The sequence below is a fragment of the Malania oleifera genome, chromosome 13, assembly GCF_029873635.1.
Source record: "Malania oleifera isolate guangnan ecotype guangnan chromosome 13, ASM2987363v1, whole genome shotgun sequence".
Lineage (NCBI taxonomy): Eukaryota > Viridiplantae > Streptophyta > Magnoliopsida > Santalales > Ximeniaceae > Malania > Malania oleifera.
In genome coordinates, this window is record NC_080429.1 from 78,654,149 (window position 1) to 78,679,931 (window position 25,783).

Consider the following 25,783-nt stretch of genomic DNA (forward strand, 5'->3'; position numbering starts at 1 on the left):
TTTTCATGAGTTCATAACAAAGAATAGAAAAAGAATAATTATTCTCAAATTTCAAATTTCATTTATAGGAATGTATATTTCTTTCATATGATATGTTGAATGAAATAGTTAGGAATCTATAAGGAAGAATTATTTCCTTAATTCCCGAAATAGAAATTATATTCCTTCTTATTATAATGAATAGTTATTCTATTGAACCAAACAAGTTTTAATACACTAAGAAAATAAAATGAAGTTATTTGAATTCTTTTCTCTATATAATTATCGGCGCCTTTTAAAAAATATTAAATTCGAATTTCAAAAGAGAAATGCTAGTCGTTGCAAGATTGTAATTGTCATTAACTTTTTGTTACTGAGTTCATGATATCACAAAATTATGTTTAAATAATTATAATAGTAGAGAATGTAAAGTGAATGAATTAGTGATATAAATTAGGAAAAAAGTAGTGGCTAAAGGGCAGTCAAGGGGAGGAAAAGCCTAACTCTGCTGCCCAATATTCTGTGAAGGATTATATATATAAATATATATTTCCTTTAATTTGCTTTTGTGGACTTCCATGATTAGGCTTTAATAAATTTCTTGGGACTGTCATGTTTCTTTGATCATTCCACCCAGAATATGCACCAATTTCAATGATTGGAACATCTATACCTTCAGAAAAAATGAACCAAAAATAAGCTAGGGTAAATTATAAATATTAAGAAAAGAAGAGGGAGACCAAGAGAGAGAGAGAAAAAATTTACCTTTTTTTAAGGGGGAGGGGAGGTTGAGTTAACCAAAGTTCAATCATTTGATCTTAATAATATTGATGGATTTAGAAAAAGAATAGATTTGGAATCTTAAATCTGAATTTAAGTGAATTTGAATAAATTTCAGTATAATTTTATATTATATTTTATTAAAATCTAATATAAATTTAAATTTATAGTCATTTTAAAATTTAAAATATAAAATTCTAATAAAGGGAAATGTCCCGACAATTGTTTGTTTGATGAAGATAACTACCGGTAAATCTTTTCTATTAGGTAATCTAGTATCCTCATGCAGAGGATAATCAATTCAATTCGGCCGTCGTGGTCGAACTCTATTATGAATTTGTGAGCACATTCTCCATAAGGCCCTCTTATCTCTTCCTTCTCCGAGCTCAAGTTATGGAAGAATGAGAAGAAGAAATCGGAGAGAAGGTATCAGCAACAACGGAGAGGTCGATTCATAAATGATTAGCAATTTGGATAATTTCAAGTAAAAATGGGTCAAAGCCCTTACCGAACAAGGGCATTGTACCGACTCTAAAATTCAATCATGGAATGATATCTTCTCATGATTTGATCTCCAAACAGCCCCCTATCGATGCCTTTTTTGAAAGTTAATTCCACAATACTATTACTCCCAACGCATAGGACAAGGAAGGAAGCAAGCACAGAAAAATAAAAACAAAAACAGAAGCAAAGATAGTAATGATTGCATTAGCCTCCTCTTTCTCATCAGGCACAGGAGAATATAATAAAACTATACATATACACCTACCATTTCACCATCATCATTCTATAGTGTATTCCCCCATCTCCCTCCCTCCCCCCCACACCTACTACTAACAAAATTAAAGTCACCCCCACTTTCCCATTTTCCACAAAAATCAAAATCAAAAACAAAAACGAGATGAACAAAGAAAGCAAAAACAAATTAACAGAGGAAAGAAGTAACTGGCTAGCTAGGTAGCTATCTAGCTAGCTCAGCCCCCATTTTCCTGGACCAAGAGTTGAAGAACAAATATCATCAATTAGATTTTGCTCTGCTAAAATCTCAGAAAAAGCATAGAGAAAGAAAGAAAGAAAGTCCCCTGCCTCCGCCTCTGCCTCTGCCTCCTTCAGACTCTGAGCAGGTAAATGCTGAGTTCAGGAGCTCCATTGTTGTCTGGGTTCATCATGTAGAAAGCTTCCGAATCTCTAGACCCAACAACTCGCTCAAACTTGGCCCTCATGTACATGACCTCACCGTCCGCATCGTTCTTGCTCGCCGCCGGCAGAACCCCGGCGCCCATGGAAATTGGCTCCACCGCCTTCAAGACTTTCCACTCCTTGGGTCCGCATTCTCGCCGCGATGCAAACCCGCACTTCTTCGCGTTACAGTAGGTCCTCCACAGAGGCTCCTCCAGCAGCCTCACCCCCTTCCTCTCCTCCTCCTTGTCGCACTCTAACGCGATTCGCACCAATCCCGACGCCATTTCGTGAACCAAACCGCTGATCGGAGTCGCGAGCTCGATCAGGAACGCCGGCGGCGAACTGGGTTCCCTCTGGAACGCGAAATGGACGTGGCCGCGGCGGTGGCCGAAGAGCGTGCCCACCACTCTGGTGCCGAGGCCTAGAGGTGGGGGGTTTGCTTTGTTTCTGCCGAAAGCGGTGAGGACGGATCGGAGCCTGGAAACTGCTACGGCCGGCAGTTTCTTCTTAGTTCCTGCGGCGGCGGCGGCGGCGGCGGAGGCGGCGGTGGTGGAGACGGCAGAGGCGGGAGGCTCCGGTGTTGCGGTCTTGTGATCGTTGCTCTGTTTTTTGTCGTCGTCAGGAGGAGGGGGGTTGTGGGAGGGGGGCTTAAGGGGTGGAGCTTCGTCTTCTTCATTGCTGACCTTCTTTGTCCAGTGGAAGTGCCTGCGGGAGGAGAAGTCTTGGGAGCTATCTGCCATGATTGTCCTCATCTGAGAAAGGAAAAATCAAACCGCTGGGGGGCTACTCCTTAAAGATGGAATGGAAATGGAATGTGGAGAGAGAGAGAGAGAGAGAGAGAGAGAGAGAGAGAGAGAGAGAGAGAGAGATCCTGGTTTCTTCTTTTTAATGGATTTGTGGGTCTTTAGCCCTTAATTGTTTTTGTTTGTAGTTCTTGTGGAGCAGTGGAGTCCTGACAAAAGAGCATCAGCTGCCCCACCAACTGTATTAGGAGGGAAGAAAAAGGGACAGAAACACAAATGGAGAGAGAGAGAGAGAGAGAGAGAGAGAGGAATCTTAAGGAGACAATGTGTGTGTAATTTCATTTTCCAGTGGGGTAAGGAGGGAAGGAGCATTTGCTTGACTGACTCTTTTTGACTTGAATCAAGGAACAGTAAAAAGGGATAGCAACTAAAGCCACCGGAATCCAAACCCATCACTGTTCACACAAGACATGCTGCTTGCAACACACAACACTGTTCTGGTTCTAATGTCTTCTAGTGCCAACATGCTCCAGTGCAGCAGTCTGGTGTGTGTAGGAAGGACTATCTGAATTCCATAGCCCCTGTCCCTGATGGGTTAGGAATCTATATTTCACCCCACACACAAATCATCCTTGCTGGGCCCCACCAAACACCCTCCCTTTAATATCTAGGGTCCCTGGAACATATTGGCTGTAGGACCCATTCAGTGGACCCACAAATGGGACTTAACGGGCAGTTCCCTATATTTACCACAATCTTGGAGTTTTGCCAAAGGTAAATCATCCAAACAATGATTCAAGTATCTGGGTAACCTAAATTTCCAATTTTCCTGCACGCTTAGCCAACAGGCTTCGAGCTGCTGCCAGGAGGTAAAGGAGTGTCTAGGGGTCAAATGCATTAATAGATATAGCAGGGTCTTATGTTGCCACATCCAGAGATGCACAGAAGAAAGTAGACACACAGACAGCTATTTGTGAAGAGAGAAAAAAAGTCCAATTTGTAGGAACACTCATTAATTACAGTAAGTTATAAACATAACCCTGACGTAAAAATACAAACAAATGGCAAATCCACAGAATGCCTATGGCACTTGTCAACAGATTTTGTACACAAATATAAGAAACTGAAGCACATATAGAAGACTCAAGGATGCTAGCCTATGAATAAAGAAACTAAGAACCCTAAAAGTTAGCTCTGCAAACTTGGATTGAGTTCTGGTTGTTTGGGAACAGAAGCCCCTCCATTCATTCTTGCCCGGGCCTCTGCAAACATTCTCTGCTGCTCGGCTAATGCTTCCTCCTCGGTCATCTCAGCTCCATTGCTCCATTTACCACCCTTCAATGAATCCTGTTGGCATTTCCAAACCAAGAATCATATATAATTAGCCATTTCCAGTGTTGGTAGAAATGGGTTGAAAGTCAAAAATACAACAGCGGCCTGTTGATCACTCACTTGTTCATTTGTGTGCAAGCAAGTGTATAAAAATGAGAAAGAAAATCCCACATAATATTGTGACATCAGAAGACAAGAAGATGAAAGAAGGTTTAGAGCAAACGAGAACATCCATACTTCAAAAAATGAACAGTTTTTTAAAAGAGCTGGTAGAACCATCCAGACCAGGGACCACTTCCTAGTTCTTACAGTTCTCTTGATTGGTCCCATCCAGTCTTCCAAACCACAGCCTTGCATAAAGCCAAAAACTTAAATGTGGATGAGAAGCAATTACCATAGTCTCGAGCTTGTGTTGCTCATATGCAGCATAAACCTCCTCAATGTATTCACTAAACCCAAGAACCTGACAAACAGGGCAACACATAAAAAACATACACATCTCTTAAAAATACATGCATCAACACTACAAAACCCATTTTGTAGTTTTTGGGGGGAAAAACATAACAGGAATTAGAAGGCACCAATTTTGTGTGGGGGTGTAGGTGCAAAGGTATGGATTTGTGGGCGAGTGGAGGGTGGGGGTGTGCATGAACTATATAGCACAAATGCCAATTTACAAACAGTGCCATATTTGCAAATAACTGGCTACAGAAAAGCAGACATAAAGCTCAGCTGTTTAGCAAAAGCTACAGGTAATGTCACAAAAGTCATTTACTTGAACCAAAATGGAACTAAAAAGAAACAGGCATTAATTTTGAAAGCAGTTCACATGCACACAGATATTCTTCATGATGGTACAATCCACATATTTGTACTTTGCTAGTTCACAGCAAAAATTCGTCCTCTCAACAGCTAGTTATACTCTTTTATTTATGCAATAAATTTAGTAAATTCAAATCCATTTATTGAAGCACTGTTTCCAACCTTCTGCCAGAAAACCACTCATTACTCTGGCATGAACTCGGGATATGTGCAAACCCACACGTAGGGTGGTTTGTCATATGAATGACAAGACTGAATCCCTGTCTGGGAATAAGGGTGCACCACGAAAATAACCAAATATAAACCAAAAAGCAATTAAGGTGATACGGATTTGAATATATCAAATTACCAATGCATATTTAGTTTCTCCAGGAACAGGATGGACGTGCTATAGATATCATAACATGGGGGTAGACAAGACAAAGGGGCAACATTGTCAAAACTGAGTATCTGAAGTTTGGTAGATTATAGAACATAAATTAGGGTGTTATGGTAAAATATAGTAAAAATACAAGATTTTGTCTCAATTTTATACTAAGGAGCCGTAGCACCACAAGCTGCTTCCCAATTTGCTATTTTAAGATTGATTTGTTGGATTGCATTTAAAAAAACATAAAAGGAGACCACAAACAACAGTGTTCAATGGCCATATAGAAACCTTATAAAAGGGCAGCCCGGTGCACAAAGCTCCCATGTCTGTGGGGATCCGGAGAAGGGGCGGATCACAATGGGTTTATAGTACCCAATCTTACCTTGCATTTTTGCAAGAAGCTGTTTCCACACCTGAAACCGGTGACCTCCAGGTCACACGGCGACAACCTTATGATTTCAAAAAATATTTAAGCCGAAGTTGTATCATCTCTCTAAATACATAATCCATCTAGCTCAACTAAGGTCGGAGTGCACGGATACAACTACATGTTTCATCCAAATGCCACATCAACAGCTGTCTCAACAATCCATGGGGCTATCTCTGATACTCCCAAAAAAAAAAAAAAAAAAAAAAATTGAACATCCATTCATTGACTTTGGGAGTTTTTATTTATCTATTTATTTTTTGCTTCATAGAAGAAAAAAGCACAGTTAGCTCTAAATTACCTTCAATCACCCAATATGTAACCATTGACTGTACAATGATATTAGAAGAGATGGAATGGAACAAGGCAGAAAGCAATAGCTACAAAATCATGTGCACAAGATCTGACTTTGAGCAGTCTACAACGATGAAAAGAGCATGTGCATGTGCATAAGACTGACTTGAGCATGTGCATGTGCATAAGACTGACTAGTATAACGTCAAATGAAAGTGATATGGTTATTTTACCATGCATTAAGAACAGAAATAGTAAAATAGGGGAAGACAACACGCAAAAATATGCAAGAAAAGAATCAAATTGATGATGAACCTGTAAAGCCTTGAGCACATGCTCAGGTGCAATTGTTCTTTTCTCCTCTCTACCACAAACTTCATTGGACTCAGATGAAACAAGGTTAATAAACTCTGCAAAAGCATAATTAAGGAACAATTCAGTACAAAGGAAATTAAAATTGAGCAATTATAAATTTAAAACATGAAGTAACTGATCAACCATTGGAGAGATTGAAAATACTTTAAGTTTAGACATTCGTGAACTGAAAAAGATATTAACAATGTATAATTGTGCATAGAACATGTATTGTCAAAACAGCATAGAAATGCATCAAACAGCCAATGGGAACAAAAAAATGAGATGATGGAAAAATATAGCACAGCCAAAGAGGTATAAGTCATTACAGAAAACAAACTTCTGCAACCTGAACAGGAAGTACAGAAATCTATAGCCTATAACTATAATGTTGATATGATCTTTTCTTATGCAATTATTGATGAGTTGAATATGTTATCGAAGAGTTCAATACTATATTATTGGAGAATAATACGCATAGATTTGAGAATGATTATCATGTAAAATTTTCTTTTCTCTGTTGGACGACCTTTTGTTCTCCCCTTTTGTTTTGTTTTTCTTTTGTTTCCCCTTTGAATGAACAGCAAGCATGGATGTAAGTCAGCTTGCTATTCTGAGAGCATTGGTTCCCCACTTAATTCCTCCAAGCTCCAGGTAATCTTGCTCTATTTGTACTTCTTCTCTCCAAATAAATTTCCCTTTGCTATAAAAAATAGGAAATGTAATGCATCTAAATCGATGGTTCGTTCATTGGCCCAAGGTATCCCACCCAATGAAACCAGATCAATTCCCAAGGCCAACGGACTCATATAAAATTAATGATACCCCATATGCCCGAGTCAATGCTCAAGGAGATGGAGGAACAGTACTCTATGGGGATCCAGATCATTTGGCTCCACATTTTGGCATGTCTATGAATGACTTTCTTTCTTCTTATGAAGTAATTTGTTCTCCTAGATCTAGGTCATTTCAGATGTGAGCAGAAAGTGGTCTCAAAGATGATTGACAGGATGTAACAAGCTTTACATTCAGTGGATAGGAGACTCAATTTCATTCAGAACACCCAATCATGTCTTCCAACCTACTCCATGTCAATTTTCACCAGCCCCAGCAAAGTAGGTAGATTTGGCAGCCCCATCAGAATTTTTTGCAAGGTGATGCCAAATTCCATCACTTCTGAGCCAAGTGGTCACCACTGATAGAGAGATGATAGGAGGATGTCTTTATGGAACACCAGTTGATGCCATGTCGCTGTATCAAAGAATACGCTTTTGGATCTAAATGATATGAAAGATGAACAAATATGCCAGGAAAGTTGACTATTTGAGTTGGTCAGAAGTTGAAAATGCATTAAAATTTATGCAAGTTCAGTGTGGGATGTTCTAGTTGATTGAAAAGGCCTTGAATATATTATTTTGAGGTTAACAGAGAGGTAGAATATAACTTATCCTTCATTGCCTCTATTACTATAGCTACAGACAAATACTCCGTTAACAGCTGCCTTGTGTGAGTAAGCATTGGCTCCCCAACCCCAGTGCGAAGGGTAACCTTTTCCACCTCTCTTTAATAGGCTTTTCGTCTATATCTATCAAGGAAAGAATGAGGTGTCCTTGTTCACCATAAAATCATATGGATCTAAAATGTATTTGCATCCTTGATAAATAATCACAAAATATTTTGAAATGTTTCAAGGGTAATTTTGATTTGCGCATAATGACGAGTACAGAAATGACAAAGGGAGACGGAAACATACTCCATGAAAGCATATATCACAGGTTTCACAAACAAATTACTTTACAATGCAGTTTCGACATGATTCAAATGGAAATAGCATGGAAGAAGAGAAAGAAGAAGGAAACATTGCAGTATTAGCGAAAGAATATCCAGTTTCACAGTATCATAGGCACATTGCTAACCATAGCCAATATATCCAATGACATAAATTTGATTAATGAATTCCGATAAACTGAAATCAATTCTCATCTGCATTTTTATTTTGGACAGCTAAAGAAATCTATTAAGATAAGATACAAGCTAAGACAAGAAGTCATGAAAAAATAAAAACAAAAAAAAGGCATTAAAAATTTAAAAACTAAAGATGATCAATAAGAAACCCCTTTCCATCAATTCATGGAACACTTTAGGCTGGATGGTTCTCTTCATCATTTTGTCAATTTGTTCTTCCAGCGGACCAACCTAACTTCCCTCCAGGCGCAACCAAACACATTTCCATCTCATCAACACTATCTTCAGAAGCCAAATCCTCACTAACCTTCTACAGAGAGAGAAGAGTGGGTAAAATGCGGCTCAATTAGGATCAGAACATTGCTCCCCTACATGACTATATTGCTTCCCTACATGACTAATTGCCACATTTATTAACTCTTTCATCCTCAAAAACAGGAATCCCTTCCAGACCTTCTGAACCTACTATAGGAGAATGCCACATGAGAAACATCCTCATTGGACCCAGATCATACCAATTCACAATCAAACTTTGCATTAAATGGATCTAATATCACCATCACACCCAAAGTCACAATCAATGTTACCTAGAACATGGAATGTTCCAGTTCATGGAATGGGAGCGAGATCCTGGTACAGCACATGCTCTAAAGTGTTGAATGTTAGGGGTATATTCTTATAGATATATTGGTGAAAAATATGTAACGTAACTAGTATATTTTGGGAAGGACACTGAAATATTTCAAAATCCAGAAGAGATTTTCTTTTGTGAAAAAAATATTGAATTAAAACTTTGGATGGTTAGATTTAACATCCGGGAATGAAAAATGTACCACATTCTGGAATGTTCACATCAATATATGGTTTGCTAGGGTGTTCGCATTTTCACATAACTATGATTGCAATCATAATCACTCAGCTCTGACACATATCACCACTTCTTCACCGAAGATTTATATTTTCTCAACCATTTTTGTTTTCCCAGACCCAGTTTTGGTCTCAGCAGATCTTTCCACCAGAGAAGAACCACCATTGTGATGCCTTTCTAAAATCTCAGGATTAAGATGCTGTTCCTCAAATATTTTACGCATCTCAAACCTCAACTACGTCAGCCTTAATTAAGAATTGCCCCTGCCTGATCCAGCTAAGAACCTTGCCTCTCAATACTATGAGCTCCACTATTAATTTCTTGAATCCAAACATCAACTTTTTATCAATCTGCCTACAGAGAATCTGGTATGCTGCATCTAACCTTCAAACTACCTACACCAGAATAATTATTTCCATTCGATTTTTGGCAACGCACGTCTTGCTGGTGTTGATTAAAAACAACCACCTGAGGCGCCAACTGCTAACCAAAGATGACCTGTTCCAGCTCCTTCTCCAAAGGCTTGGTAACAAGCTGAAAAGCAATCTGAGTCCTTTGAATCTCTGCCAACCTAATCCATGGGCCTTTCTTAAGTTAATTGAATCGGATTCATTCCCATTAAAGTTACCTTTTTGTGTTGTATCCATGAGACTCTAGCCCATTCTCATTGATGGCTCTAATGTGATTGAACACTTATCTCCCGCAAGTAGACTTGGCCCTGCAATTTAAAATCTTCCACAAATTCAAATTGATAATGGCCAACTTTCGCCCAATCCATGACACACACAACCAATGCACAACTCCACAAGCCACATCGCCCTTATTTCCCATTCAAAGAACCAAACCACACAACCCTATCAAAACTTGCACCTTTAGCTGACTCTCATCAGTTGTTTGATATGGATGCCAGAAATCCAAGAATCAACCAGGCATAGCACATTGGCCATCACATTGAGACCGTTCTGCCTCAACATCTCTCTTCACCACTTCAATCCATTGTTGAGGATCTTCCCCAGCAACTGCCTTCTCTTCTATGGAGACACACTCAACCATTAAAGGTTAAAACCCATTACCAACTGCAACAACTCTTCAAAATTCCTCTGATATTTCTCATTGCCCTGCCAACTCGAACCTATTTCAAGGAATTACCCTACTTTTACAATTTATGCATCACCCAATATCAATCAAGGTTGTTAGAATCAGGATCCTACATAGGATAGTAGGGAGGGTCCACAGGATCAGATCAGATTGTAGAATCGGATCATGGATTGTAAAATTTTACTTACAATGTTAAATAAATTTAAATTTTATATATTTGGCTATTTATGACAACTCTCAATAAAAATAATCCTAAAAACTTGGTAGTTAAATACAAGAAATTAAAAAAACAATTAAGGAATGTAGCTAGCAAGTTTTTCCTTCAACAATTTTGAACCTGAAAAAAAGAATATCTAAATAGCCTTAACTGAAAAGTGCTTGACAAAGGGAAAACTGTTGCTACCTTATTTATTTAATAATTATAATTAAAATAAAAGCAAAAAGAATGAAGAGAAGACGGAAGAAGAAATTGCTAGTCTTAATTCAATGAACTGACATAAATTTCTCAGTTTCTGCAGTTTTGTCATCAGACCATAAGAAGAAGGAGAAGGAGAAGAAAGAAAGAAAGAAAGAAAGAAAGAGGAAATAAAATGAACAGGGAGAGGAAGAGGAAGAGGAAGAGGAAGAGAAAGAACTTTTTGTTAGTCGCAAAGAAAAGAGGAAAAAGAAAGCTATATGCTCTTTGCTTTGGGGAAAAAATAGATCCCTGGCTTGTCAATAATAAGAGGGAGAGAGAGAGAGAAGAAAGTAAAGAGAACAACAAAGATAAACACATAACTGCTATAGGCCTGCAACTTTAAGCTCTCAGCCCGACTGTGTGACTCCCTATTTGTTGAAGGTCTCTTTTGATCTCAAAGCTATCAGCTGATCTCTACCATTGTTGGAAGAAGGAACAGTCCAAACGTACAAATAGACAACTTAGGGTTTGTCTATCAAGAGCTCTAAGCTATTAGAGAGCTTTCAATTTTGAAGGAAGAGAGCTTTAAAGAGATGCTCAGCTGCTCTCTTGACTTGGATTGAACAAATCCTAGAATGCACTGGTTATGTTGCCCTAATTTTGATGTATTTAGCCAACTAGACCAAATTTTGTGTCTATTGCAAAAGTAAAGTGTTCGGGCAAGTAAAAATATATATACTGGGCCTTGTTCGTTAAAATCCTAAATAGGAAAAATCCTTATTCCATTGCAAAAGTAGGATCGGTAGGATCACAAGTAGGATTGAGATCCTAAGATGCGAAGGTTCCGAATAAGATCCAACTGGTATCCTACTTTATTAAGATTCTACTTAAGATCCGGATCGACTAGGCAAGTATGGATCGTAGGATCGTAGAATCGAACGATTTGGATCAGAATTTTGATAACCGTGATATCAATTTAATTCTAATCTCTTTAAATGAGTGAAATTAATCCATCATAAAAGGTGGACAAAAACTCCGACAAATCCATCATTCAGCCAGTACTGAAACCCCAATCCATTCGTTGCATTTTGGATTCACCCTCAATAAGAACATGAAACCCCAAACCATTCATCATCAGATCATAGATGTCGAAGGATTTCGCATTGCTCTAACCCTGCTTCAGCAAACATTAACCCTCCCCTTCCCCCCGCCAAAAAAAAAACAACCAAATAAAAAAAAAAAAACAAACGAACAAACAAATGAAGGAAGAAGAAGAAGAAGGAAAAAACCTCGCACCATGCTTCCTCAAAGATCAGAGAAAATTCAGAAATGTTTCTTTGGGTGGAATTTGTGTGGTTGTACTCGAGCATTCAAATGCTATTTATGATCATGAAGGTGATGAAAATTAAGCAATAACAGTAAAATAGAAAACACTAAATTTATATGAAAGCTCACCTACACAACACTCAATCAGAAGATCTTGCGCATCTCTCGCAACGCGAACATCTGGAGGCAGCATCTCCTTAATAATTTTGGTCATAGTAGCTGAAGAGAGATCAAGCATTTCATTAAGTAGAAAATCAAAAATCAGTCGAAAAAGTAAGACGTAAATATTAATCAAGAGTTAAACTATGTAATCAAGGAGAATTAACATGCACCAAAATTTGCAATTCCTTAATTTTAGGGAAGGGGGCATGTGTGTGAATTCCTGTGGTTTTGGAAAGGAATGCAGTGGTGCTTATGCTCGAGGCCTTGCATTTCTTCTTAACCCCCACACGCGTGCTTTGCATATGTTTCGCATGTCCTATGTCTTTACTAAAACAGATATTATATATTATTATTAGTTTACACTTTACCTAAAAGTTTGAGCAATTAGATTGTGAGCCAACAACGTATATCAAGTATTAATACTCCCCAGCATGTACAGACTGATAGCACATGGAAAGATGAATGACAATAGATAACACCCATTAAAGGGAATATAATAATTTTTAAACGCTGCACAATAAACGCAGGCAACAAGACAAGAACCCAGAACCTCCTCATAACTTGATCTAATAACAAGTTAGATTAACACTTTACTTAAAAGCTTAAGCTATTAGGCTGTGAGGCAACATTGTAAATCAAGCTTTAACAATTATAAATATTAAAGCTATCAGTTTCTGGAATCAAAGACATGGGTTAGGGGCATTCTTTAAAATATATTAGGTTAAGCACAAGAGGAGAAATAGCATTGCTTTTGATCAGAATATTCGTTCAATGCCTTATCGGAAATTTTAAAATATACTGGATACGGTGGTGAAGAAGAAGATTTTTAAAATAACTATAGAGGCTAAATATATTTTTTGGAAACAAAAATCAGATACCAAATAGCTGAGGCTTTACTAAACAATACTGTAGATTATGTACAAGTGTGGAAGCAAAGGGTCCTTTCAGAAAAGTGCATAGGGACATTTTTTAGGTGGGGGGAAGAAAAGAAGATCAAGATCACTGACAATTTTGAAATGAAATTTGGAGGTAAAGTGATGTTATGTTTAGTTAAACCATTCCTGCAATACCATTTTATAATTTTTTTTAGATATGTTAAATAAGAGTGTTTTTGATCAAGAACCTTTTTGGAAATAAAAATTGGTGACCAAATAGTAGTAATAAATTCTAATGAACTGATCTTTAAAAACATAATACTTTTCCAAGAAAACCAACTTTTATAGCTCAAAAGCAATTCTTTAAATAATAATTAATAAATAAATAAATAAAGTTGGAAGAAGAAGATGCAGTGGTACATCTTCTAAGTAGTTCAGTCTTAGACTCTTAGTTCTTGCCGCAATGAAGTCTTTACTCATATCAAGAGGTGCCTAACCCATTAGAGTATTAGAACAACCAATTTCCACATGACAACTGACGAGGCACTACCATATATTTTGCAAATCAACCCCATTCACAAGTACGCAAGCCTTGACAAAATGTCCAAGAGTTGCCAATTCATTAGCCAAAAAGGTTCACCAATTGACTAAGAAAGTGACATTACCGTTGTAAACTACCCTCACTAGTGAAGACCACAAAAGTCAATAACTATTGAGATCATATGGACACATAAAGGAGGACAACAAGGGAAACTACAGTCAAGTAACTTCTATGAAATTAGATGTAGAGGACTTGAGGGAGGATGAATGTAAGTAGAAAGAAATCCCAAATGACAGTTTGCTGGAACTACGATTCAAATTGAGAACCCCCAATATTACAAATAATTAGAAAGAGACTGTTAATCCTAAAATAGACTGTAAATCTTAAAATACATATTAAAGATATCAAATAAATTGTTTATTAAAAAAATGCATAGAAGTGGTTTAGGCTTAAGCACATATTATCCATAACTTTGGTGTGTGGAGCAAGATTGCTCGCAAAACAGTAGATTGATAAGTTCCTTCATCTTGAGAAACTACTTTAGACTTTATTTCTATGAAAGAAATGCCTAATTCCCTTGTGATGAAAGTCCGGACACTTCCTCGCCTAAATGCTTCAAAATCTTAATGGCCAAAAGGCAAGGTTTTCCAGCATCTCGCCAACTTATATTTAAACACACATCCTAAGATTCTACTTCTCTTATTCCATGGTGTTTCAATTATTTAGGGAGCAACCGCAGGTTGTTTGTTAGCTATTGTGCACAAGGGTCTGTTTGGTTAGAGAGAAATGGCGAGGAGAAAATAAAAGAGATAAGTTTCCCTCTACTTTTTTTTGTTTGATTCACATGAGAGAAGATAAAAGAAAAGGAGAGAAGGGGAGAGAAAAATTACCACTCAAACCCCCCGTCCCAAATAAAATAAAAAAAAACACTGAGATATGGAGAGAAGATGAGAAACTATCACACAGCCTTAAAAAAAGATAACTATGCCCATTAAGGCCTTAAAAAATGAAAAATTCATACATCATAAAACCCTATCCACAACTCAAATTATCACCAATGTGTTCTCTCTCAACACCAAAAACAGAAGAAGATGACCATCTACGCAGATGATCTTGCAAAAATCAAAATCCTCCACTTTCTCCCAAGTAATGAATGGTTGTTTCCCATTGATGCATTATACATTGGATCTATCTTTTTTATTTATTTACCTCTATTTTTTTATTTTTCATCATGCTGGAGAAAGAACCTTTAGGTACCAGCAGGTTTGTCATTCTAGATCAAGCTCTTCGCAGACCTCTTTTTCAGTGAGAATTGAGATAAAATAAACATCAAGAATTTCCAGGTCAGTCATCAATTAAGCTGTCCATCAATCTTTCGTTTATGAAAGCTCTGACTATGACAATGTAAGGTGAGAGGTTACATTGACATTGTTGACTAATCAACTCAATCACAAATCTTGAATTTGAATTGAAGAATTCTTGCAATCCCTCATTGCTTTCCATATTCTTCAATTGATTTTCGTTAATCGGCGATAAATTTCCAACATCAAAGGATACTTAACTACAGTATTTTTAGTCAATTGTTATTGCCCTTTCTATTGGGGCACCCAACTTTGCCTAGAGTACAACCTTGCCATTTTAGCCATCACATCAAATTTTCAGTAACAAGGGGTTTTCATTGTAGTATTTTCAGTCAATTGTCATTGCCTTTTAATTTCAGCCACCACATCAATTTTCCAACATCAAAGGATATTTTTCAGGCAGTTGTCTTTACCTTTTTAGTTTAAGCCCTGGGTGAGATCTCCTCTCTTGTTATTTCTTAATTTTTTCAAATAGTTGGTTAGCTGTGGTGATTTCATGTTTAGGATTTGTAGGCTTAATATATGCACTTTTGTGTTTTGTGTTTTCATTTGCAAGTCTTGGAATATAACAATTTTTTTAAAAAAGTACTATTGCATGAATTTTTAGTCTAACTTGGATACACACCCAAAATTGTATGCTTTAATAAATTTTAATGCATTTTATTGTGTGTGGTTTCTACTAGTTGTGAGTGTGACTTAGAAAATTGTCTATGTGAAATAAATTTGCTAAAAAAAAATGCAAATGTGTACTTCGCCTGTGTAACACAAATTCTTTTTACACACAGCCAGTCCCAAGCCCGAATAAAGGAACAGGGTCGTGTTAGGTAGCTGACAACCAACATAAAACTTTGTCAAATCTTATTAGCATGAATTCTTACCAAATTCACCTAGATCAAGGACCGGATCAATATAAAAGGGATAGGGTTAATAAGTTAGCACAAGAGACGAAATAATGTATAGAAGAAAAATTAACTTAATCTGCCTTCAAGAGACAAAATGGGTAGGAGAGAAAACTAAAGAAATTGAAAAATCAGGATTTAAACTTTGGTGCACTGGTAAAGAGAAACATAAAAATAGGGTGGGTATTATTGTAGATAGAGACCTAAAAGATAATGTAGTAGATGTTAAAAGAATAGAGGATAGGATCATTAAAATAAGGATAGTTTTACGCTCCGAGGTAGTGAACGTCATTAGTGCATATGCGCCCCAAATAGGCTTAGCAGAAAATCTGAAAAGACAATTTTGGGAAGATATGGATAGTATTTTACAAGGGATACCAATGTCTGAAAAGACATTCATCGGAGCTGATTTGAATGGTCATATTGGCAAGGATAATATAGGATATGAGAGGATACATGGAGGCCACAGATATGAAGATAAAAATGTGGTCGGGAATACAATCTTAAATTTTGCCATCTCTTATGATATGGTTATATTAAATACTTGCTTTATAAAAAGAGAAGAACACTTAATAACTTTCACGAGTAGATACAATAAAAGCCAAATAGATTTCTTAACTAAGAACGAGAATCGTCTAACTTGTAAAAATTGTAAAGTTATTCCAGGTGAAAGTTTAGCTACACAACATAGAGTCTTAGTATTAGATATACATATAAAAAAATGGAAGAGAATGAGTAGCATAAATCAATACAAGAGGACTAGATGGTGGAACAGGAAGGGAGACAATATAGTAAAATTCAAAATAAAATGAACAAAGAGTGTGATTGGACAGTAAGGGATAAGGTTGATGCAAATACTATTTGGAATAAAATGGCAAATTCTATTGTAAGGATGGCAAAAGAGGTTTTAGGTGAGTCCAAAGCAAGATACTTGGATGGTAAAGAAAGTTGATGGTGGGATCAAGAAGTCCAACAGGTAGTTAAGACAAAAAGAAATTAATATAAAATATGGCAAAATTGTACAAATATAGAAGAACTTGAAAAATATAAAAAAGCAAGAAAAAATGCAAAAAAACACTATCAATGAAGCTAAACATAGAGCTTATGATGCTTTATATACTAAACTAGATACAAAAGAAGGAGAAAAAGACATTTATAGACTTGTTAGAGCTAGAGAAAGAAAATGCAACGATTTAGGTGATGTAAAATGTATAAAAGACGAGAATGATAATGTCTTAATTAGAGAATAAGACAAAAAAAAAAAAGAGGTGGCAAAGATACTTTGATAAGTTGTTTAATGAAAACCAAAATGAAAGGTTGAACTTGAAAGTGACAATTGAAGAGAAGATTAAAAATAGGAGATTTATTCGCAAAATTAGAGTCCTTGAAGTTAAGATGGCATTAAAAAAAATGAAAACTGGGAAATCTATAAGACCAAATAAAATACCAATTGAAGTCTAAAAATGTTTAGGGGATAAAGGAATTTTTAGTTAACTAATCTATTCAATAATATTATAAAAACTAAGAAAATGCTAGAAGAATGGAGGAGGAGTACATTAGTACCTTTGTATAAAAACGAAGGCAATAATTTAAAAACAGTAATAAATATCATGGAATTAAAATTATGAGTCATACGATGAAATTATGGGAAAGGGTAATTGAACATAGAATAAGATTAGAAACAAAGATTTCAGAATATCGATTTGGTTTTATGCTTGGGAGATCAATAATAGAAGCTATTTATCTTTTAAAAAGTTTAATAATAAAGTTTAGGGAAAAGAAGAAGGGTTTGCATATGGTTTTCATTGACCTAAAGAAAGCTTATGATAAAGAAGGGAGTTTGCAGTAGATATACGGAGGTCATTAAGGATATGTATGATAAAGTAGTGACTAGTGTTAGGACTATAGGACGAGATCCTATAGAATTTCCAATCACAATAGGTGTACAACAAGGTTCTACTTTAAGTCTTTATCTTTTCACTTTAGTAATGGATGAAATTATTAGAAATATCCAAAATGAGATTCCTTGGTGTATGTTGCTTGCAAATGATATCGTGTTGATTGATGATAGTAGGAGCGAAGTGGGGTTTAAGCTAGAACTTTGGAGAGCCACATTAGAATCTAAAAGGTTTAGGATAAGTAGGAATAAGACAGAATATATGAAATGTAATTTCAATAATGTAAGTAGTAGCAGCAAGAGAAGGTTAAATTGGATAATCAAGAGATTAATAACACATAGATTTAGATATCTTGGATCAATTATGCAAGGTGAAGAGGAAATTGATGAAGATGTAATACATAAAATTAAGACAGGTTGAGTAAAATGGAGGAGTGCGTCAAGTGTGTTATGTGATCATAGAATATCCTTAAAATTGAAAAGAAAGTTTTATAAGAAAACTATAAAGCCAGCTATGCTTATGGTTCAGAATGCTAGGCAACTAAGAAACAACATGTACAAAAAATGAAAGTTGCTAAGATGCGTACGTTAAGGTGGATGAATGATTTAACATTAAAAGATAAAGTTAGAAATGAACATATATGCAATAATTTGGGCATAGCACAGGTTAAAAACAAGATAGAGGAGAGGCGACTTAGATGGTTTGGGCATTTGAAACGTAGGCCTAGTAGAGCACCTGTGAGGAGGAGTGAGTTAGTTATGGTTTTTGGCATGAAAAGGGGTAGGATAGGCCTAAAATAACTTGGAATGAGGTAGTGGGGAAGGATTTAATAGCTCTTAATCTAATAGAGGAAAATGCTCTGGATCGGGTGAAATGGAGGAAAAGGATTCATGTAGCCAACCCCACCTAGTGGAACTTAAGGCTTGTTGTTGTTGTATATTTTGCTGTTTTACCTGAAATAATCACCATGTTAGTTCAGACTCCTATTTTCATCAAACCTCAAACTTGCTCTCAATTATTTTTCCGACACGAAATAATTACAATGTTTGTGAGACTCTTATTTCTGTCAGACCTCCAGACCAGCTTTCAGCCCTCTTTATGGACCTCCATCCAATTTGAATGAATTAGACAAGTCTCATCATTCCAATCTGCTTGCCACAGATCGATCTCAACCTACCGACAAAGAAATTAAGCATATAGGCATCACATGAGCAGGATTCATCGTAATTTTTGTAACTTTGGATACAACATATTGCTGCTGTCTTGGTTGTAATGTTGAAGAAGGTCTCTGCTTTGGGGTGCTCTGCATCAATTATTGAGTTAAATTTGGACCGACTTTCCTTCCTACACAGCAACAGTTTGCATCTTTGCTTCAACTATTTGTGTGTGATGTTCTTGTTTGGGATGGGAAGAAGCTTTTTTCCCCAAGACTTTGTAATAATTACTGTTTAATGAGATTCCTCCGCTAATTTTTTGAAAATGTAGTCTCGGACCAACTTGGACTTTATGACAACATTTTTTGTAGAAATTGTTTGAGGCATTATTTGAGCATAATAATAATCTTCAACCATAATGAATGTCAGTGAAAGTTAATAACTTTCAACAAAAATGGTTGTCTTTAGCTTGGACTTCTTAATGACATTTAATAATATTACTTCAGGCATACAGCAAGATAGTCCTCACTCCTCACTTTGTCTTAATTTTCTGTGGCTGTTTCTCAAGAAACTTTTTAGTTAATTTTAGTTTAATACTTGTTTTACTACTCCAAAATTGAAATATTCAATTGGATGAATGGGACCTAACTACACCTATACCATATGCTAGATGAATAATAAACAAGAGAAAAAAAATTTTGGTGCAGCAATGGGATCGAATGCAATGCTTGTATGTTGTCCAAGCTGTTTGTTGTGTGGTATTTTGTTTTCTGAATTGTGGATGGTCTAAAAATGATCATCATTAGAATTACCCTATGTGGGGTATAATCCTGAAGACACCTATTCAAGAGGAATTAAAGGCACACGTTAGGACTAATGATAAAAGTCAAAATAGCATACCTATAGGGCCTACAGAATCTTTTACAGTTACATGATCTACTTAGAAGATCAAGTAGAATCTTTTACAGTTACATGATCTACTTAGAAGATCAAGTAGATTCACCAATACTCCCAACTCAATCAAAGGTGAACAAGTTTCCAAATTTTTACACATATTAGAATGTAAGACTACAAACAGAACAGACCAATTCTTCTTCAGTAGTTTAGGGGAAACCATAACTCACACTCAGAATTCTAGGCACAAGAACCTCATTAGAGGATGAATTTTTTAAGCAACCTAACAGATCAGAAGAACCAGGAAATCTTCAACAATACTAAATTTTATCCCTACTTCAAGGTACTCTCTCTCTCTCTCTCTCTCTCTCTCTCTCTCTCACGCAAGTGCGCCTGCATGCACACACACATGCACTGTGTTGGTGACTATTTATGCCAAATATTTAACTATAAAATATGTAACATTTACATTGAAACTGCTTAGATGCACTTGATGGGACACATGTTCATGTGAAAGCTCCAAGCTAAGATACACCATGGTATTAAGGTAGGAATGCTTGTCCAACAATAAATGTGTCAGCAGCATGCACATTTAACTTGAGGCCTGCACGTGCACTTGCCTGGATGGGACGGTACCAAATCTAATTCAGGAATAGTTTAAATGCGCTTGTTAGAGAAGATAATTTGAACTTAAGGCCTGCACATGCACTTGCCTGGATGGGACGGTACCAAATCTAGTTCAGGAATAGTTTAAATGTGCTTGTTAGAGAAGATAATTTGAAATTCCCTGAAGGGAAGATCTTTGCATAAGTTTTGTACATAACTTGTCTTTAGAAAAATAAATAAAATAATATTTAATCTCCTTCGGAATAGGAAATACTATCTAATCGCTCTTGGATATCACATAGGGAAGGACTTATTGCCCTCTATGGAGGTACATGATACCAATTGAAAGAGTACTCAGTATGTGGTCAAGAAAATACAAAAGAAAACTTTAACTATAGGGACTCATTCCTGAGGAATGCAATTATGAGATGTTTTTGGGTAACGAAGAGATTATTTCTGATTTCAGGGAGCATTAAAATGACGTGTAATGTAGACATCTGCAGAGAGATTATTAGCATGGTGCATTTTACATAACTTTTTAATAGGTGTTGATCCAGATAAAAACCTTTTAGCCAATATGGATCAAGAGCTTCTAAAAGAACAAGAATCTGAATAGGCTTGTGAAAGGGGCAATGTGGATGAAAATATAAGGCAAGAATAATTTTTTTTCTTCTTCTTTTTTTTTCTTTTTTTTTTATAAAATAAGCCCAGAAGATATACTAAGTGAAAACACAGCAGCATCAATGTGGAATGACTGCATATTGATTTTGAATATGTGATAACTTTTCTCTGAAGCATTATCATGTTTTCTCCCCTTGGACAATAGTCCATTGGGATTGTCATCTACTATTTGACGTCCTGTACGATATCTCCTATACAATTTGGATTTAAATGGATGTTTGCAGTATTTTTTAACATTATTGTGTGTTAATGTAGGGTTTCATTTCTGTTCTTGGTCTTATGTTTTTGTTTCTGTACAATGAAGAAACAGATTATGACAAATGTTTGTTTATATTGCTAGTTTTTTGTTTTTGTTGTCGATTTTCAGCTTCTTCAAAAAAACTGAGAACCAGATTTTGTGATTTTTAGTAATACTTTAATATCCAAAATTAAACTTTTTGTATTAAACCACTCATTTTGTACATATTTCTAATTAAAATTAAATAACCACATGAATTTAAAATATAACTAAGTTTAAAACTTCAAAAAAAAAATTCTAAAATATTATTAAAATAATAAGTCATTAAAAAATATTTTTTTACTATTTTTTAATTGTCATGTACAATAAGATTATTCCTACAACACTAAAAAGTGAGCTTTGCTATATAATAATTAAGTAATATAGCAATTTTTAAATTTTTATTTTTTTTGTATATTTGTTAATTTAGTTGTATTTTTTTCAATTTTTATTGATTCAATGACAAAAATCAGAATTTGTTCAATCAAGTTGGTTGCTAATTTTAGTTTTTAGTTTTTGCTCCTAATTTTTAGTTTTAATTTCTAATTTTTGTTTTTATAATTTTTGATAGTGATACCAAATGGCCCCATAATAAATTTTAATGTTTTGGTGTAAAAAGAAATGGCTAGGCCCAAGACAAAAATATCACAATTGTCACTCAAGAAAATGACACTCAAATCCATGTGAGAAGTGGAATTGACAGACAGATGACGTTTTAATTGAGGCACACTTGAGCACCATCATGATATAGGCAATTGAATTGGAGATGTTAAACAACCACTTTACTAAAAGGCTTAGGCTATTAAGTTGTGGGCCAATAATGTATATCAAGCCTTAGCACTCCCCCGCGTGCAGCCCGATCGAACATAGAATAAACTAATGATAAACTAAACAATAGATGTGGGCAACGAGACTAGAATCTAGGACCTCCTTCCAACCAAGGCATTAGACCATTTTTATTTTTTATTTTTGGTAAAACAAGACAATTTTATTTACCAAAAAAGCATGGTGCAATGCACAAGAGTCCTCCCAAAAGGTCTAGAGTACTTTTGGGAGGCGAGCTGAAAAACAATAACAAAGAAGAAAAAAAAAAACAAAAGCTTCACAATTAAACAACCACTTTACCTAAAAGCTTAGCTATTAGGTTGTGAGCCAACAATGTATATCAAGCCTTAATAGGAGGAACTTTCACATCAACGGCACATGATATTATGTCAAGGAGTTGACTAAAAAACTAGTTAGGCATTTCAACAAACATATTCAAGAAAAACAATTAAGAAAATTTTCTGACTACCATGACATTTTCGAGAATTGTGCCAATATTATGTATGGAATTCCATCACAAAAAATGGGACACAAGAAAAATGTGGAAAACATTGATACCTCAAAATGGAACTTGCTAATATTTACTTACTTTGATTGTGACTGTTTATTTACTTTGATGGCTACTCCTCTGAGAATTTTTATTTTTTATTTCCTCTTTTTTTCATATAATTTTTTCAGTCTAAACTACAAGCAGCAATAAGGGCGTTCCCGGGCCATAAGGCTCCCCACTTTGCGAGGGTAAGGGGAGGGTCGTCACAGTGTAAGCAACCTCACCCCTATTTTTATGCAGAGAGGTTGTTTCCTTGGACTCGAACCCATGACCAGTCAGTCACAAAGGAGCAACATTACCATTAATCCAAGGCTCGCCCTCAAACTACAGGCAGCAATGTGGAAGAAAAGCCTGGTTTATATTTATGACCATTCAGTATAACCATATGGCAGGAATAAAAAGCCTGCAACGGAAAAGAATGCTCAGCAGGAAGTTGGTTAAATGATGGCACCAAATGATAGCAGAACTTTGGTTTTGAGGATGATAATCAAACACAAACAGAAACACCTACTGAAGCAACTTCTCAAGTTGCATCTAGATCAACTTCAAAAGAAAAGAAAAGAAAAGTAGGTTAAAAGCTAAAAGTGCAGGCTCTAGAAAAAAGAGTGAGGATGCAACTCAAGAGATAGCAGCAACCACCAAACTCGCATGGGGATAATGAAAGTTGGGAAGAGCTTCTAAAGGCAAGGATCCAAGATGAGTAAAGCCCCCGTTTAGAACATCTTAAAAAGTAAGTAATTATAAAAAAGTACTTAAATTAAGTACTTGTGTCAATAAGTAGTGTTTGGTTTACACCTAAATAAGTACTTATTTCAAAGATGTACTTTTCCAAACTACTTTTCTTTTAGCAAAACAAGTACTTTCTAAAAAGTAGTCTGTGATTACTTATTTCAAGAAGTACTTTTCCAAAATGCTTTTCTTTTAGGAAAACAAGTACTTTCTAAGTAGTTTGTGATTACTTATTATAAGTACTTTTTTAGACAAGTACTTTTCTTAGAAAATACATTTTCAAATAAGTATTTTTTAGATAAGTACTTTTTTTCCAAAAAAGTGCTTTTTTATAAGTGGTTTCAAATGATCCCTTGAATAAATTCCTCTACATCTTTGTCTTTCCTCTACATATTTATCACAAATGATCTCAAAAGGATGCAAATATTCTTTGACTATCTTAGTGAGAGAACCTCAAAGGTCGTCACGACAAAAGACATGGCTAGATTATTATGAGAAAATAACTTCTCACTATGACTATGGGCGCACTTCATGTTTTTTAATATTTTGACTATGATAATTATCATTTTATTGGATGAACACCAAAATTGAACTGTCCATTCCATCTTATTTTAATAAGCAAAAGATAGTTTAATAAATTTGAAGGTTTCTTGGGTTTTTGAATGGATGGTTCAAGCTTTATTTGTTTATTTATTTTATGACTATCACTAGAAGATGGCTTGTAGTTTTCATACATAAACTTGTAGGTTTTTTTTCTTTTTCGCATAGAAGTTCAAAGAACTTTTTTTTTCTTTTAGATTACACAATTTATGTTTTTAATGACTCTGACTATATAGAGATGAATGTGATTGTGTTTTGGCTAAATCTAAATTGGTGATATTGTTTGACCCTTGGATGAAGGCTTATTGGGCGTGGTATTGAACCCAAATTGTGTAGATGACAATGAATTGTCTTTACTAAGTGCCTATCATTTTCTTTGTGGAGTTGGCTTAAACTAGCTTCTTCCCCAAGTTTAATCCATCTTTGCCACTGCCATTTCTTCATGAGTTCTGCCATTTCTAATTTTATTTACCTTACAACAGTTCTGCCACTTAGAAGATTATAACATTCAAAAAGAATTATTTCCATGTGCATATGGTTTGCTCCACAATTTAATGGGATCCTGTGCAGTTGTAGTAATCCAAAAATAGTGTGTATTTTATTAACTCTAACTGCCTCTTTATGCTAGAGTTCTCTTACAAGTTACAAGGGCAGTGCTGTAAATGATTATAAAGAGAAAAAATATATTTCTTCATGTTTCTCGCCTGTTCACCAAAGCAGAGGAACTGTTTCATTTCTCCCTCTTCTGTTCTCATTTCCCTGTTAGTCTCTTTACTCTTCTCTCCACTCTTCCCCAGCCAAATGGAGTGTAAATCTATTACTACAGTTTTCAATATATGATTGCTCCTCACAAAAGGTTTTAATATTTCAATACCACAACTAGCAGCTAGGCAAGCCATAAAATTGGAAGAACACAGATACCCACAAAATAATTTTTTTTTTTTAAATGAAGGCCAGAATTGTTCACTAATTGCACACCGTCAAATACAAAATAATAAGAATAAAATATAAAATGAAAATAATCTTTTTACTAAAAAAAAAAAAAAAGAAGCTAACCTTTGGGAAGAGAAGCGTCCTCTTTGGACTTCCCAACGATGTCCATCGGTTCCATTCCTCTAAACTCGCAAACAAAATCAAACCATACATAAATTCGTGCAAAAGCAAAACACACGCACACACATGCACACAAATGGCCGAACGATTTTGCAAATAAATCGAACGAAATACTACGGATCTTCAATTATAAAATTGAAAAACCAACTTACAAAGAGAAATCAAACAGAGAATCGAAAAGCTGCAAAGAGAGCCGAAACGATTGACGATTCGAGTAGCGTAAAGATCCGAGGAGAAGACATCGTCGATTTATAAGAATTTATTCATCGAAGCGAAGACATATTCTCAGGATAAGGGAGGACGTTCGCAGGCGATTAGGGCAAAAATCTCTAGCGCGCTTTGAGCAGGGTTCCAACGCGCACCATAGGAGCGTGATATAGAGGCTTAAGATGGAGCGAAGGGCCCACACATTAAGGAAGAGGCAGTTGGTGCGTGGTTACCACGCGACAACCGTGCAATTAGGATTGGTTGTTTGGATGGGTTTGTGTTATGCATCGAGGATGATAATTATGAGTTTTTAGCTAATTTTATTGAAGGTGTTCGACGAATTGCCAATGAGAAAGAGTAATGCGTATATGGCGGTTGACGTGATCCAACCACAATCCACAAGGGGTGATATTGGGCTTCTCTACCTAATGGGCTATGGGCTTCTGTAACCTGTAGGCCCGTCATGAGAGAGAT

General features: G+C 35.8%; 2 protein-coding genes across 3 annotated transcripts; both read right to left on the bottom strand.

Annotated features, from left to right (window-relative positions):
- Positions 1–1,662: 1,662 nt before the first annotated feature.
- On the bottom strand, positions 1,663–2,693 carry LOC131145988 (protein MIZU-KUSSEI 1-like). Its single transcript, XM_058095190.1, has one exon. It carries the CDS (start codon positions 2,691–2,693, stop codon positions 1,869–1,871), a length of 825 nt encoding a protein of 274 aa, XP_057951173.1. The 3' UTR covers positions 1,663–1,868.
- A 961-nt stretch (positions 2,694–3,654) lies between these two features.
- Positions 3,655–25,783, bottom strand: LOC131145989 (protein Dr1 homolog). Of its 2 annotated transcripts, XM_058095192.1 has the most exons (6): positions 25,255–25,783; positions 25,046–25,104; positions 12,067–12,156; positions 6,245–6,339; positions 4,411–4,479; positions 3,655–4,031 (listed from the first exon to the last, which is right to left on the bottom strand). In XM_058095192.1, exons 2-6 carry the CDS (start codon positions 25,098–25,100, stop codon positions 3,873–3,875), a joined length of 468 nt encoding a protein of 155 aa, XP_057951175.1. In that variant the 5' UTR covers positions 25,101–25,104; positions 25,255–25,783; the 3' UTR covers positions 3,655–3,872. The 2 variants fall into 2 exon arrangements, with proteins under 2 accessions (XP_057951175.1, XP_057951174.1); XM_058095191.1 differs by having other exon boundaries at positions 3,655–6,339; positions 25,255–25,774.

What these genes read in the sequence shown, in the direction of transcription:
- LOC131145988 (XM_058095190.1), bottom strand. Translation starts at nt 2,693, where the DNA reads ATGAGGACAATCATGGCAGATAGCTCCCAAGACTTCTCCTCCCGCAGG.
- LOC131145989 (XM_058095191.1), bottom strand. Translation starts at nt 25,100, where the DNA reads ATGGAACCGATGGACATCGTTGGGAAGTCCAAAGAGGACGCTTCTCTT. An exon ending in GGACGCTTCTCTTCCCAAAG is followed by an intron (nt 12,157 to 25,045) that starts GTTAGCTTCTTT and finishes ATCTCTCTTCAG; the next exon opens with CTACTATGACCAAAATTATT. An exon ending in TCTGATTGAGTGTTGTGTAG is followed by an intron (nt 6,340 to 12,066) that starts GTGAGCTTTCAT and finishes ATGCTTTTGCAG; the next exon opens with AGTTTATTAACCTTGTTTCA.